This window comes from Manis javanica, chromosome 2 (assembly GCF_040802235.1).
Source record: "Manis javanica isolate MJ-LG chromosome 2, MJ_LKY, whole genome shotgun sequence".
NCBI lineage: Eukaryota > Metazoa > Chordata > Mammalia > Pholidota > Manidae > Manis > Manis javanica.
The window spans coordinates 47216783-47233655 of record NC_133157.1 but is presented as its reverse complement, the minus strand read 5'-3'; the positions used below and the strand labels follow the sequence as shown (position 1 = coordinate 47233655).

Genomic DNA, 16873 nt, shown 5'->3' with positions numbered 1-16873 from the left:
TTTCAGGTGAAGAAATACAGCAACTGTGCCTTGAAATTATGGTGACGCAGGCACAGTCATCCCAGAATGCCACTGCACTGTTAGGATTGTGGGTGACCCCGCCACTGATCCACGGTCTGAGTGTATGTAGTAGTTACAGGTGTTGGGTAACAGGAGGCTCTTTTCGGGGAGCTCAGTGTTCATTTGGGTGTGTGTTCTCAAAGTCAAAGGTGGACAAATGGGACCTTCCAGAAACTGAGGGCTTCACAGTAGCTGGCCAGCAGATTGGAAAATTGTGCAATTCAGAACCCTGCTATAGCCATCACCATTCATGCTTTCACCTACCACTTATTACTAAAAAAGGAAAATGATCAGAGACATTAAATTTCCTTTCTTAAGATCATACAGGTAGAAAGTTAGAGAGTTATTGGAACCTAGGCTTATTTATTTATATGATATGCATCATCATTTCAGTAGGTATTAAGAGAAAGGCAAATCCTCATGTACTGAATGTATGATCCCTCCCGTTCCCAGAAAAAGCAGCAATTAAGGTGAGCCTTGAAGGGCTTGGTAGGATTTCATTGAGCAATCAAGTTCGAGGCATGACACGATGTAGGTGGGAAGGTGGAGGTGGAGAGAGTGAGACATACTGGCTAGCAAAGGCTGAGGATGGGGCAATCTGGCCTGGTATTTGGGATAGAGAGAGAGCGCCAGCACCTTCCATGGTGCAGGCTAAGTGGATAGGAAGAATAGAGGGAGATTGTTTAAAGATGTGAAATTTAGTAAAGATGTTACAATTTTGAGTATGTTTCAAGCAAAAAAAAAAAAAAAACACATTCTATGATTCCTTAGAAGTTTACCAGCTGATTGTAAGTTAAATGAACTCATCTCTGTTATTCTTCTCTTCTGGAAGGCTTTAATTCTTTGAGAAGAGTATAAAGCCCTCTTATCATTTCCTCAATCTTTTGGCCTCAGTCCTGACTAAGCACTTTTTTCTTCTAAGCTTTCATACATCTCCTAATTCTGTTTAATCGAAGGTGGATGTTATTGAGGTCTGCGTCCTTTCTGCCAGCCTTCTGCATTCCGTGTCGGCTCCAAGCAGCTCCCATCTAGCTGCCACTCAATGAGCACTTGCTGGGTACCTGCCATGTGTAAGCACTCAATGAGCACTTTCAGACATTAGATTTAATCTCTCTGCAACTCCGACAAGCCAATTTTTTTCAACTTTGAGTTATAATTAATAATCCATAAAATATGGCTAGTTTAAGTGAGCAAGTTGATTAGTTTTAGTACATTCATACATTTCCATATCACCAGTAATATTACCATCAACCCCAAAAAGTTCCTTTGTGCCTACACGGAGTCAGTCCCCACTCCCAATCTCAGACCTGGGCTATCACTGATCTGCTTTTTGTCTTCATAATTTTGCTTTTTTAAAAAGAACTTGCCAGGAAATTTAAATTTTATAAGACTTTAGAAGTTGTTTAGAATGGGACCATACAATATGAAATCTTTTGTGTCTGGCTTATTTCACATATGAGCAGTAAGTTTTATTATTTCCATTTTATAGGCTGATAAACTGAGGCAAGCGAGGGTGAACAAAGTTTACATAGTTAATGAATGCAAGACAGTCTGGCCGACTCCAAAGCACATGTCTCAAACACAGTTCTATTAGTTCCTCCTTCCTTTTGAATCAGTTGTAACTCTAACAGCCTGTTTGGTTGACCTCAGAAATTTTTCTATAGTTTATTCTTCCACTTCCCTTTTAGATGTGTGCTACCCTTCTGTATCTGTCCTTGATTATGGACGTATCTTTTTAAATTAACAAATTAAGTTCATGAATTCATTTTCTTAATTACATGCCTTCTCATTTTGAACAGCGAACTTTGCAGATAACTCATGCAACTCCACTGATCTTTTTTGACATCTACTAGTTTTGTCAGATTTTATGTTTTATACCACTTGTTTTCAACTTGCTGCTCCTTCACTGCCGTACTTACGTTTCTAAGAATTCCTGAAGCCTGCTCTCTTAAAGTTTATGGTATGGACTCTCACTGGGGGTCGGGGAGCCCCTCCTCAGCTCTCGTGAATGCTAAGATGCCGTGAGCAGTCCCACAGGCTCAGCTCGTTCTCCTTTGGTCAGAAATGCTCCCAGCATGCCAGGGCCCCTTAATACCATTATGCTTCCTCAGGAGAAGAAATTAATAATATCTTATATTCTGTTGAGTCAATTTCCAGCAGATAAACCTTCCATCTTCAGAAGCTTTTCTTGCCAGGGAATGTGACCTTTAAGACTGAATAGCAACTGTCATGTATTTTTCAAAGTAGCATTTTATTCTCCTCACTGAAAAGATCCAAGGTTTAAGCTGAGTAGTTCACAGATGGATTGGCAGATACCATATATGCACATGAGTCACCCTGGATCAGAAGTCACTACAGCAGCCAAAATTGCGCTGGACCACGAAGCTGTGGGAAAATGAGGGGCAAGGAAGTAACCCGAACCTTTCATCTCACAGTCTGCCCTCGCACACAGCGATGACCTAGAAATTCTGAGCATTGCAAGCCCGGACTTGCCTGTTTACACTGACCTCTTCTGTTTTGCTTCCAGCTAAATAGCAAGAAATACCTCCTGGTATCTGCGCCTCTGTGGATAAAACATGTCTCTGATGAACAGCTCCTGGGCTTTGTTGAAAACTTAATGGTGGGAGTTTTTAAAGTAGCTTCTCCACTTTCCAATTCTGAGTTATGCCTGAGTGCCTTACAGGGTCTGAGCCAGTCCATGAAACTGCCCAGCCCTGCCCACCACCTCTGGAGTCTGCTTTCTGACGCTACTGGAAAAATTTTTGACCTTCTGCCAAATAAGATTCGGGTGAGGCACAAAAATATTTACATTCCTGACAATTTATATTGAGAATTTTTTAAAGCCTTTTTGGCAAAGCAGGGAGGTGTACGTTTAAGAATGTGGTGGGAAGGCTAGCAAGAAATAACCACATTCTTCAGTAAGATGTGTTTGCTTCCAAGATCTAAATTGAGGTTAAATATTTAGAACCAAAGTTTAGAACAAGCTCAAAAGTGGGTTAACCAATGCTGTACCAAGAAATGTGCTCTTAAGCCTGTTACCAAATGCCTGTAGAAAGTGAGCAAGCTCAGAAACCCTTATACTTAACACCTGGAGAATCCTTGGAGGTATTGTCCAGGATATTATTTATATCAAATGACTTAATCCTAGCCATTCCCCTCCTCCAGCTGGCTTCTGAATTGTAATGTTAACATAGAAATTAAAAATCTGGAATGATGGGTTCTGATAAGGAGCAATAAGTACAGCCACACAAATATGTAAAATTACAGGAAAGATGTTTTTTAAATGATTGGCTGCATGTTTTGGTTTGGTTAAAATTAAAAGCTGCTATTCATGGAAATAAGCAAATCTGATAGTTTTTCAGAACATTGAGAATATGCTTATTGTCTCATGTTGTATTGTGACATGCTTGGGGTTTTTTCTTTACTAGAGAAATGATCTTGAGTTATATGTCAGTGTCGCAAAATGCCTCTCGGAAATGACAGATGATGAAGCCAACCGGGTTGCCCAGATTACCAAGGTAATAACACATCTATATATTTTTTTCACCGCTGAGGTGGGAATTACAGTTGAAGAGGTGATTACAGTGTCCTTTGGGCTGAAACTAGTTTTGCGTCATATTTGTTACTGGCTAATTTCAGGAAACTTTCTCAGTGTCACTGTGGGGTCTCATGTCCAGCATAGTAGTATGGTTGGATTTGTGGTCGAATGGATAGATAGGTGGATGAATAGCTTTTTAACCTAATTAATCCCAGCTTGTCAAAAACATTTTAGTGTCACCTATGGGAAAAAATAAGTATAGGACATTGTCTTCAATACAAAATCCACAAAAATGGGAATATTCTGGCCAAGGAACTTTCTGGCACATGGAAGGCAGAAATAAGTAATTCTGTTCTCACATTTATTTCCCTTTACCTGTTATTTATCCTTTTGGAATGACAAAAGGTGGCTGATTGAAAAAGAAGCACTATTAAACCTGACATAGATAATTAATGCCTAAAGGGTATCAGAATGAAAAAGTAGCATATAAGTAAAGTTGCCAGATTTAGCAAATAGAATACAAGATATCTTGCTTAATTTAAATTGTAGATCAACAGTGAATAAATTTTAGTATAAATACATCCCAGTGGGCATACTTACTCAAATGGCAACCCAGCATACTAAGTAATACTGAAGATCAGGAGAACTGTGAGCCTCATGTAGCTGGTGGACATCTTATCATTTATTTTACCTTATGGCAAGTTTGCCTATTCAGTTGAATCCTTGAATTTCTACATCGTGTAGCAGTGACTCCCAAAACACGGTCCCTGGATCAGCAGCATCAGCTTGGAACTGATTAGAGATGAAAATTCCTGAGTCCCCTTCAGACCTACTCAATCAGAAATGCTGGAGGTGGGGTCAGGAGTCCGAGTTTAACAGTCCCTCCAGATAATTGTGGTGCATCCTAAGGTTTGAGAACCACTGTTAGAGTATTTGGAATATCAGCATTTTGGAGATGAGTTTATTTTAAGCAAGGACAAGCAGTATAGGAAATGCTTGAGAGGATGGACCCTGGAGCCTCCCGTGGGTTTGAAATCCAGTTCTCCCACTTACTAGTCATGGGACCTTGGTTAATTTTCATAACTTCTCTCTGCCTCAGTCTCCTCACCTTTAAAAGGGAGATAATAGTGCCCACCTCCTAGGGTGGTTTGAGAGTTAAATGATTTAATCCATGATGTTAAGTTCTTGAAAAAGTGCCTGACTGAATGAAGGCAAATACTCAGCAATTACTTATTATCATAATTACTGCATTCATGTAATTTATTATATCCTATTCTTATAGGCATGTAATATACTTGGAACTAATACATGTAATTTATTCTGTGGTTCCTAGAGCTAAAGGGTCCTGTGTTATTCACTTGGGTTTCTAAGGTACCATTGAGGGCATTTTCACCAGAACATGTTCTGATGTCCCCGAAAGGGTTCCTATATTCCACTAAGATCAGTGGTTTTTCTCTGCATTTCTGGCAAGAACAGAGGTAAGAATAAGGTAGGGGTGAAGAGTTCAGACTCTCTGGGTTCCAGTTATGGCCGCTTATAACTATGTGACCATAAGCACGCTACTTAACCTCTGCACTTCTGTCTCTTCATCTGTGAAGGGGGCACTATAATAGTGATATCTACTGCCGAGGGCGGGTGGGAGAATTAAATGGTTAATACAGTGTTTCTCAAACTTTTTGGACTCAGGACTACTTCTGCATCTTAAAAACTATTAAGGACTCCAAAGAGCTTTTATTTATATATGTTGTATCTGGCAATATTTTACCATATTAGAAATTAAAAACTACCATATTAGGAAATTTAAAAGTATTTATGTAAAAGTAATAATAAACCTGCTGCATCTAAACATAAATAAGAAAAAATGTTTTCCTAAAAAAAGTGAGAAAAGTGGCATTCTTTTAAATTTTTGGAAATCTCTAATGTCTGGCTTAATAGAAGACAGTTGGATTTTCACAGCTGCTGCTTCATTCAGTCTGTTGTGATATTGTTTTGGTGAAATGTGTGAAGAAAATCCACCCTCATACAATATGTAGGTGGAAAGAGGAAGAATATGTTAGTAGTCCTTTTTTAGATAATTGTGGATATTTTTCTTTGATATTGCACCAAACTCAAGAAGTTTCTTTTAAGTAGCTTCTTATAAGTCAGTTGCAACGTGGAATCTGAAACCATATCAGTGACCATATCATTCATATACTCTTTTACATTATAATCCATTGGTCAGTCTTGCACTCTGGGCCTTTTACCAGTGCATGATTTTGTAATATCACACATTGGTCATTTGGGAAATACTAAATCACCAAGTTTTGAAAGTCTTCTAAATGTTGATGCATTTCATTATAAAATATCAAAATACCATCTCACCAACAGTCTCATCAGAAAAATCTTTTATGTATGGGGAAGCTGCCAAACTCATAATAGCAGTACAAATTTCCCAAAAATCTAATCTTCGCTTGAAAGCTCAGATGTTATCATTGGCAACAAATCCGTCAAGTATTGTCCTTAAAGTGACAGTTTCACTTCCTGCAATTTTAACAAAATGATCTGTCATACACTCATTTGAATAAGTAAATGGTGTTCCATGAAGAACGGCCACATCAGCACACAAGTCAATTATTAGAAATGTTTTTCCCTGAGATATAATGCTCTTCCTTGGGTAGGAAACGGAAGTCCTGTATGCACACTTCCCATTTTGTCATACAGAATATTAAGAAGTGTACTTGGTGCAAAGGTTTAATGAAACTAATATTTTTTATTGTTTACAAGGATATTTTAAATGAAACTAGCTTTTTAAAAAATTTCAAGTGGCAGTGAAATTACAATGAATATTTCTACAGTTTTGGTGATAACATGAATATAGTTTGAACTCCAAACCCATTAAAAGGGACTTGGGGTCCCTCAGAGGTCAGTGTACTGCACTTTGTGAACCACCAAATTAATGCACATTAAGGGTTCAGAATGGTGCCTGCCACATGGTAATTATTATATTTGTTAGATATCATTGTTGCTGTTGTTATTTGTGTATCCATACTGAGTATCCTCACCAATTATGTAAAAACCACAAATGATAAATCATTTGTGATTTTTATGAGAAAACAAGAGGTGGCATTACAACCATCTATCTGTATGTACATGTTAATATAGCATGCAGACAGGTCATGTGCTGCAGGAAATGAACAGTTTCAACATTCAGAATAATAATCAACTAAAGACTCACCCTTTCTGTTTTGCCCTTGCCCTGAGGTTCTATGATGACTTCAGTTAATATAATAGTAACTGAACAATGTGCTTTTTTGCAGAGCAGCATAGAAAAAGCTGCCTTTGTCAGGCTGTACTTGGTCTCTCAAGGACGACTTCCCTTGACGGGCCTGACTGACATAGTCGGTGTTGCTGTTCAGCACCGTGAAAGGGACCCACTGGCCTGGATGATCCTGCACAGCTTATACCAGGCGCGGATTGTGAGCCACACCAACACAGGTGAGGCGAGCCCTGGGCAAGCATCAGGAGCAGAAAAATCTATTGCCCCTTTTGTGTTGTAATTGTTTCCTCAACTTAAATACTAAGTTAGTGTTTCTTGACATAGCTGAGGCCCTGTGACCCCAAATGCAGAGCACCTTGGGTGGAAATGAGCAGTTATAGGTTATAACATCTACTCTTTGGAGATGGGAATGAATTCTGTTGATGATTTTTATATTGTATTTGGCTCTCCAAGCTCTCAAGAATATACACAAGTTTATCAGGTTAATTCTGCCCATTTTGTTTCCCCAAAGAGGATGTCAATTGATTCTGCCTGATGTTTTCATGAAAATGACCTTGGTATTGGTTATTTAACAAACAAACAAAAAGAAAACAGTAACAACAAAATTAAATATTCCATAGAAAAACTTCTCAGGGGTGAAAAGAATAAAATCTGGCCACCCTAACTATATGCCGAAGCCAGAAGCTCCAGGCCTGAAGCCCTGGTAATGAATCATGTAGTGCAACTTCTAGACCATTTTAAGCATTTACATGTTAATAATCATCTGAAAATGGGGCTCCACCATTTCTCCTACTGTGCTTTTGGTCATATGCTTATAATTTCTCAAGTCTCCATTCAGGTTCTGAAATGGCACCTTTTTTGAGTGGATCAGATGTGGCTGGAAGCTCTGTGACCTTAGGCAAGTCACTTGTGTCTCTATGCTCCGTGTTCCCCATCACTGGTATCTTTGAGGTTTTGAGCAAAAACTGACAGACATGATTGAAATACTCCTTTCAAGACTGTATCAGAAATTTTGATTCATCCTCCTCTTCGGCAATTAAGATAATTGTCTCATATCTATATTAGTGCCTGCCCAGTGAACAAAATGAACCTGTGATGAGAAGCTAGATTTTCTAAATCAAAAATATATTTATCAGGAAGAAATCTGGTAGGTGTTCCTAATTAAGCAGGAGATACATATGAAGTAAACTGAAATCAGTTTGATACTTCCTTTGGTTCTAACTTCAAATTTAGTTCTCATTTTCCTGTTATTCACTAAATTTTGAAAACTTCCCCAAGTAGCCTTTTACTGTGCTTGGAATTCTCATTATCTATCTATCTATCTATCTATCTATCTATCTATCTATCTATCTATCTATCTATCTTATATTATTATTTATTAAGGTATCCTTGATATACACTCTTATGAAGGTTTCACATGCAAAATATTGTGGTTACTACATTTACCCATTTTATCAAGTACCCCCCATGCTCCATTGCAGTCACTGTTCATCAGTGTAGTAAGATGCCACAGAGTCACTACTTCTCTGTGCTACACTGTCTTCCCCATGAGCACCCCCTCCACCGTGTGTACTAATCATAATACCCTTCAGTCCCCTTCTCCCTCCCTCCCCGCCTGCCCTCCCCCACACCTCCTCTTTGGTAACCACTAGTCCTTTCTTGGAGTCTGCGAGTCTGCTGCTATTTTGTTCCTTCAGTTTTTCTTTGTTCTTACACTCCACTATTGAGGGAAATCATTTGGTACTTGTCTTTCTCCGCCTGGCTTATTTTACTGAGCATTATACCCTCTAGCTCCATCCATCTCATTTAAAAAAAAACAAAACAAGGAAAAATAAGTATTTATGCTGATGTTTATTCTCCAGTTACCCTGTAATAGCTGGTTTTATTTTTCTTTTTATGTCTTTGGGATAGGTTTTTGCTGTAATCTTAGCATAAATTGGGAACATTTAAGCAAAAGAAGACTATAAAAACAACTAATTACCCAACATGCAATATTACTAGCTAGTTGGCATATCAGATTTTTCCTAGTGTGTTTAATGTGGAGAGAGAAACATGAGTAAATGCATTTTATCACTAGTGGGTGAGTAGGTTTGAAAATTAAGACCAAGAGGCAGTCATCTGATGTGAACAGTGTCAAAGAACTCTCTGATGGGCAGTCACAAGTGTCTGGTATTGCAAAAGGACTTAGACCTGTTTCATGGACTCCTCCCCAGGTGTTCTGCTTTGTTACAATGGCTATTACTGATCTGGTTTACATTTCAAAGGAAAACTATGGTCTGGTAGGAAAATGTTGTTTTCGTTTCAGGTGTGTTGAAGAGAATGGAATGGCTCTTGGAACTGATGGGTTACATCAGAAATATTGCTTACCAGTCAACATCTGTTCAGAACATAGCCCTTGATGAGGTACAATCTGGAAGAGTAATTTGTGGCTTCCTTAAAATATAGAGCTTTGCTCTCCCTAGAGAGGATTGTGTTGCAGCTTGCTTTTCTTCTCCCTTTCTTCCTTTTACTTTTGGGAAGCAATGGTGACAACTCTCTGGTGTCACAAGGAAATGGATGTTCTTACTGGCTCTCGGCAACATCCAGGACTGCCCTTTGAAAAATATTTTCAACTTAATATGTTCCTTGACAGAGTACAAAGGATACTAGCTGATGAGGGACCTATGTACTTGGGCTTCATACCAAAAAGCCCAGGCTTTTGGGATGTGGGCACAGGGTTCTGGCCTCTGCACCAGCCTACGGTATGGCTTCAAACACCTGGTTTGAAGAGGTTCCTAAAGAGTATGCACGTAATCTGTGTGTGTACTAACGCTTTCGTGCATGTATGTACTATTGGAGAGGATTGTATTTTCAGGAGAGGACCTGCAAAATGACCTATAACTCAAAAAAGGTTAATAGCCAGTGGTATTAGGTAAATTTAAAAAAGAAAATGATTGATAAATCAAATGAAGACAGCACTGTGCCACTCTTCTCATTATCTTGATCTAGCTGCTCATTGCGTATTTTTTAGTAGTGGAATTTTTCCTATAGGAATGTTTCATGGACATCCTGTTTACTGTGTGAGTGAAATTTGCATAGCCTGGGATGTTGTTTGAAATTCTGTCTTTTCTAAAGAGTTGCATATATTTTTGGAATTTTAATTAGTGAGATTAGGAATTTTAACATATCAAGGATTACTTTCTAAACTTTTTTTTTGAACTCTCATAACCTTTTACTTCTGATTTCCAAAGTTTTTATCTGCCTTCTATTTTCCTACAAAAATCTTTTAAAACCTAGCAAATAATGATCAAAACCGAAAGTTTCTGTGATGACTGCCCTTGTACTGTTCACCATGTAAGAATTTATTCACTCTGTAAGAATTCGTTCACCATGTAAGAACTTGTTCGTTATGCTTCAGAAGATTGGAGACTGACGAGAATTAGGCTTGAGATGGATTAATGATTGTACATTGAGCATTGACCCCCCTATACTGAATTTTATTGTTGTTAACAACCATTTGATCAATAAATATGAGAGATGCCCTCTCAAAAAAAAAAAAAAAAAAAAAAAAAAAACCTAGCAAATACAGATAAGCAGAAAGAAGTGTAATTTAAGTCATCATTTCTACCAGTGTCTAGATTAGTCTGCAATCTGAATGGATAGATTCCAGGCATTTTTTTTTTAATGCATGTGGAAAGTCATTTGTTACTGTTGTTGAAAAGTAGAATCAGAGTATATGTATTCTTAAAAATTAGTTTTGAGCATGTAACAAATCTAAACATCCCTCTCCATATCACTCTTAATCCATTGTTTAATCTCTGAAAACACCAAAATACAGCAGCATTTGCATCTCAGTATGATTAGAAATTAAATTATGTTTCTACTGAAATGTTAGAGTAATAATAATGAAACTGTTCTGCCTTCTGTCTTTGAGAATCCCCTAACCGTTACAAATCCCAGAACTGTTTCTTCTTCGGGCCCGGAAAGGAGTTTGCTATAGCCTACTTCCTCTTCTGGGGTTGGGGTGCAGCAGGAGGAGGAGTTAAGGGGAAGATAACATTGCGCCATGATGAGGTTTGTGCATGTGACCATGTGTTGCTTTGAATTCTTAAAGTCTGTGACCTCACCTTGTTTCTGTTTCCGTTGCAGGCTTTGGACTTCTTGTTGCTGACATTCGCGGCCGCCGTGGTTGCCTGGGCAGACCATGCTGCCCCTCTCCTCCTTGGCCTGAGTGCCAGCTGGTTGCCATGGCATCAGGAAAATGGCCCAGCTGGGCCAACATCAAGTTTCCTTGGCAGGAGTCCAGTGCACAGGGTCACTCTGCAGGAGGCTCTCACGCTCCTTCCCAGTAGCATGCCTCTTCTGCTGCAGAAAGAGCCATGGAAGGAACAGGCCCAGAGGGTGAGCTGGGTAGCCGCCTGTGTATTGGGGCAGGTGGCCATTTGCTCTTCAGCAATTCCTGTTGTAGATGTAAGGTGGGAGTTAAGTGAAACTTGAATCACACCACAGGCTTTCATATGCAGCCCAAATCGAGCCACATGCACAGCCTCACAGATGGAGACCAGCCCAGGCTTGGGGTAACTTGATGAAATGCAACCATAACAGCAGCAACAGCTTGCTTACAGTTGAAGGTGAGGTGGAAGGAAAACTGATACCCGCCTTCCTTTAATGAAGGCATGTGTGTTCTTGATCCTGGGGAGGAAAGGATCAGTAAGTCTCAGAGCTCAGAATCTCAGAATGAGGATGGACAGAAAGGTGAGTTCAAGATTGCAAGACAGTAGGAAAAGGAGGATATAGCAGGGGTGCACAAGGCAATGGTGATCACCCAGCCCACAAGTGAGTCCAGGAGGACTCCAGGGGAAAATGGGAAAGTAGAGCATCCGTCTCTTGCAGCACATGTGAGGTCCCATGCTACTCACTCCATCTTGCAGCCATGCTCCACGTGCCATGGTGTGCCTGGCCTGTGCTAGATTCCATGGGAAAATCTGCAAAGGTCTAATGTCATCACGCTTGCCTTTGGGACAATCCAGGAAGCACCTTTTAGATCTTATGTTGAGTTCCTGCAAGCTGCCAGCTGTGTGCACAGCGTATAGAAGCGGTGTGTTCCTCTCCTCATACGTGGCTCTGGCCTCTCTTTAATACAGTGATTGAAAGATTCTTTTTTGAATTCCAATTAATCAAAACTGGGTTTTTATGAAGTTGAAAGCTTAAAAATAACCTTTGGGGGCTTAATCTGAACATTAATCTTTTAAAAAATATTTCTGAACTGTGTACCCACAATTTAGTCATGTAGAATTCCACTGAGCATCTCAACATGCTTTTGTTTTCATAAACCTGATAAGCATTAGTATTATTGCCCTAAATCTTGGGTCTTCTGTTTCACTTTAAATTTCACTGTGGTATCCCATCATGTTATTTCTGGCCTGGGACTGTGTGTTGACCTTAGCCTACAGTGTGGACATCTTGCATCTGTTATGTATTTGTACTGCTTGATTTATTTACTTACCAGTAGGATATTACAAAACAAAACTGAGAAAAAGAAAACTTTCAAAATATTATTAAAGCAGAAAATTAAGAATATTTTCTTCTTCTATTTTACTCTTTCATAAACCCAGCTTCTATGTCCACAGTTAAAATACCTAATACCTATTATTAATGTATGTGTTTTTTAATAAGTCAGGACTGGCAACATTCAGTCATCAATGAAATGACCCTGTATCTAATTCACAAACAATTTTGGCTATACCCTGGGAGATCAGTCAAACTCATGAGTACTATGACTTTCTAGTTCATTTACAGGATTTATGTGCAAATAATGCACCTGACTCTACCTAGTAAATTATTTTATGCCTTTTCCTCTTGTATTTCAACTTCCTGTTTCATATCCATTTGGGCACAAACCATTCTCATTTGCAGAAGCATATTTCAGAAACATGGGCTTATATTTGATGTTTCCCTATTTACTGCCCAGCCTAGGAGCCTAGGCCAGCTATACCTGGAACCAGGTGGTAGGCAGCTTGATGCAAAGGAAGAGTATGAAGCTCTGAAGCCGGGTGTACTTGGGTTCAGATGTTGACTTGCAACTCATCGGAATGGACTTGGACAAGGTTCTTTACCTCTCTGGACCTCTCAGAGTGATGACAGATAATATTCATGGCACACTGGGGGGCCTCCATGTCTATCTCACTCTTAAAACCTATAGTAAAAACTCTTAGTATTTACAGGGGAGGAGGTTTGACTTGGACTTTGCTGGTCATTTAACTAGATGGAAGCAGCTGTGTCCGGCTTTACCATCTTTTGTGCGTGGTTTCCTGTCTCATCCCCACTCCCCTAGCCCAGACAGGGCCTACCGCACAGACACAGATGCGCAGGCCCAAGGTTCGGAGTCAACTCTTACTAATAGTAGGATTGATTGTCTTCACTGATAGTGTCCTTCATTTTCACCCTAGTTCATTGACTGGCTCTTCAGCATCATGGAAAGCCCTAAAGGAGGCCTCTCAGCAAAATCCAGGGATCTTTTGAAAGGTATTACCTCCACACTTTAACGCCCAATGTAATGAAAACTGTCCGACATCATCTTTGCTGCCTAACAGTGCGCTGGTATCTGTTGGTTCCTGAAAGGGCCCATCTAGGTTCTGTGTAGAAAAGTAGTCTGAAGCTGTCGTCAGCGTGGCATTTTGAATTAGATAATGGACTTAAAAAAGTGTTCCATGCCTTTAAATTTAACTTTTGTTTAAACAGTTCTTAAATGTTTTATTATAATGGTAAAATAGGACTTTAATTAAAATTTAGAAAAATCAGAAAAGTAAAAAGCAAAGAATCCAGAGTCCATTACCTAGTGGCAATTTTGATATTTTTCCTAAGAAGTTTTTATCCCCTGTGTGGATGAGTGTTATTTTAACATATTTATAACCATGAAAAGTTGAAAAACATACATAGAGACTTTGAGTACTCCCTCTTTTATTTTAAAAGCATTTTACCCATTCTTGCACTGGCTTCACAAATAGTATTTTTTCATGGCTACATAATATTTTACTGAAGGATTTGAACATGTCTTATTTTTTCAGGCACCTAGATGATTTTTGTGTTTTTTAATACTTCTCTATTGATTTGTTATAAACTATGACTATAGGAAACAGAACCACAAAAGATCTTTCTGTGAAAATGATGTACATTATTTTACTCAATTCTGTGAAGTCATATGGCCTAAGACAGCTTGTACTGTCATCCACATCTTCAGACTTGGGGGTCTGGAGCTTATCAGTGACTGCTGTTGATGCCCCTGGCTGCAAAATATGGCACTGAGATGTCTCACTTTGGGAAAGTCACTTGTTGACCTACTCTTTTGATAATTTATCTGGTCAGCCTGAGTCATACTATGTCTGTATGTTACTATAAATGTGGTATAATTAACTGGTTGCCTAACAAGCAAGAATTCCCTAATTTGTTGGTTCTGGTCCTTCTCCCTACCCCCAAGTATGGGAGGGCGTGTGTAGGAAGGTGATTCAGATCAGCCACTGGGCCATGGGCAGCAGGGCAGTGGTCTGACATATCTGTACTTGATCCATCCCTAGACATTTGCTGCTAGGATCTCCCTTTGTTTGCCTTAGTGAGTTTGGACTCATTTTTAATTGCCATGTGTCCATAAAACCATTGGTTGCTCCAAACATATACTGTCTTATGTCATGAAGATAACAAACAATCCATAATGATGAAGGAAAGAGTTACTTGGGTGAAAGAAGTATATGTTCACTTGTTTATATAGTCCATGGCTTATCACAGTCATACACAATAACTGTGCAACTCTGGTTACCTATGTTCCCTCACACTATGTCTTAAATAACATCTAAGTATATTTATGTAAGTATCCTAAAATAAGACATATAATAAGTTGTCTAGAAGAATTACATATTGCCTACTTTAAATTGGTTCCTGAGGAACCCAGAACAAATAAGAAAAGGTGTGGACTTGTGGTCCGTGTTCAGATATAGTTTAGTGTGGTCATACGTGCTCCATTGGACACATGACCCTAACTTCATTATAAGGTTAGCTTTTTATTTTTGTTTTTTTTAGCTTTTAAGTAAACATTTAATGGAATAATCATATTCACATAGAAAAGTATATAAATCATAGGTAGTTATTTACCAAGGAAACACATCTATGTTATCAGCACCCAGATTAAGAAAAAGAACATGACCAGCATCCCAGAAACCAGATTTTTATTTAATTCTGCAGAATTTCCCATTAACTGGATGCAGGATAACTTTAAAAAAAAAAAAAAACAAGAAAAAAACCTTTTCCTAGCCTCTGTTAGTGGTTTTCCACCATTAAAATTCTGCCTAAGGCTTCAAGATTAGCCAAGTGAGAAAAAGCCAAGCTCTGTTCTGACACCGTTTTGATCTCAGTGACCTTTTCAAATGCAGCTTCACCGGGTGCAACAGTGGCTTTATGTTTTGTCCCCTTAGCCACCCTGCTGTCCTTGAGAGCTCTCCCGGAGTTCAAGAAGAAAGCCGTATGGACCAGAGCGTATGGTTGGTGAGGTTTTGTAGCAGCCAGCAGCATTCTCTGCTGGACGAGGAAAACCATAGAAATGGAAGCAACTTTTCAGAATTTGTGTCTGGGTTCACTGGGACATGTTGCAGAGTTCCAGGTCTGGGAAGGTGGCCACAGAACTGACAGCTGGACACGTGCATACCAGGAAAGGGGGCGATGCTTCAGTACCCAAGCCAGTTGAGACTGAAATAAGAACTTGTATTTTCTTTTATTTAGCTAAAGTTCAGTCTGAAGGTTTTCTTTGTGAACATTTGATTCTATCTCATCTCTTCACCCTAAATTCTAGTAAAATACTCTTATGAATTTTGTGCATGTGACTTTTATTTGTTTTAAGGCCCAGGCAAGGGTCTGCTGGCAAAACCACTCTACAGTGCTGACAGTGGCATCATGATCTGATTCCCAGGAAGTCTCTGGGGGATATTCATTGACTCAATGTATTCTTATTGATAAACACTCTCTTGTAACTACTCGACACAGTTAGATAGTAAGCATGGTGTTGAACATTAGCTAAATCAGATTTATGAGTGGTGGCTATAATTTTCTTATGCTTGGGTCTCTTGAAATGCAAGTGAGTTACCCAATTCAGAAATAGCTTTAGCCAAAAAGAAAGCATTAGTTCACAAACCAAGAATTTGCGAGTGGGTCTGATCGAGCACGGCTGCGTCCATGAGCCACACCTGCCTCCAGGGCCTGGGATGTCTCCATGCAGGTGGCAGAATGGCTGCCAGCAGCCTCCAAGGGAAGGACGGCATCTCTGCACAGGGGTGTGGCGTAAGCAACACGGAGAGGACTCCGGGTTAGCCTGACCACGAGTCCCTGAACAACGCTCTGGGGCCTGGGAGAGTGGGCACTACTTGAGCAGACCTGGGTCTTATGTCTACTTGAACCAGGATCTTCCCAGAAGAAAGATGATGGGATGCTAGGCAAATATCTACTTGAGAGGTCAATCTTTTTTATAAGTACAAATCTCTAAAGGTGTCCAGTGGCCTAATGACAAGTGAATGAAGGTATGTGACTGTGTTCTCAAGGGATGCGTTTTACTTCAAGGGCTTGAAAACTAGCATTGTAATTTTGATCTGTTTGCTAATTGTCTTTCCTTCATGCAGCCATTAGTCAGGGCTGTCTTTAACCGGTCATCTAAACCTACAGAGGTACGTGTACAGGGGGCTCCTGGGGAGAAAAGGCATGCCACTGGGATAACGTGCTATGGGCCTGCCATGCCACAGCAGTGCCTGGAACTTGTAGTATTCCCGTGTGACATGAACCTTCACGTTGCCACCAAGCATACCTACTACTTGGGTTTTGTTTTCCAAATATATAATTTGTGATTCCAGGTTTCAAATACCTGTGGTTCACTGTGTAACTCACGCTCTGTTCCTAGGTCGCAGGTCTTGCCTTTACTGAGCTCCACAGGGTGCCAAGACACTCACAGGGGAAGGCTAGAGAAGGCGCGTCCTCAGGTGGTAGCCACCTGCACTGCCAGTAGT

The 16873-nt window shown here is 39.7% G+C and overlaps 1 protein-coding gene across 7 annotated transcripts in view; it reads left to right on the top strand.

Moving 5' to 3' along the window:
• The window catches only part of FOCAD (focadhesin), a 347741-nt gene extending 332052 nt beyond the window's left edge, over positions 1-15689 (top strand). For 4 of the 7 annotated variants that reach the window (XM_073228431.1, XM_073228432.1, XM_073228429.1 and 1 more), the window contains 8 exons: positions 7-122; positions 2588-2848; positions 3489-3578; positions 6895-7072; positions 9160-9257; positions 10983-11234; positions 13283-13358; positions 15299-15689. In XM_073228431.1, coding sequence (XP_073084532.1) covers positions 7-122; positions 2588-2848; positions 3489-3578; positions 6895-7072; positions 9160-9257; positions 10983-11234; positions 13283-13358; positions 15299-15372 — 1145 coding nt within the window. In that variant the 3' untranslated portion in view covers positions 15373-15689. Of the gene's footprint in view, positions 1-6; positions 123-2587; positions 2849-3488; positions 3579-6894; positions 7073-9159; positions 9258-10982; positions 11235-13282; positions 13359-15298 lie in introns of those variants that run through there. The other 3 variants (XR_012127690.1, XR_012127692.1, XR_012127691.1) reach the window with 3 other exon arrangements.
• Positions 15690-16873: the final 1184 nt, after the last annotated feature.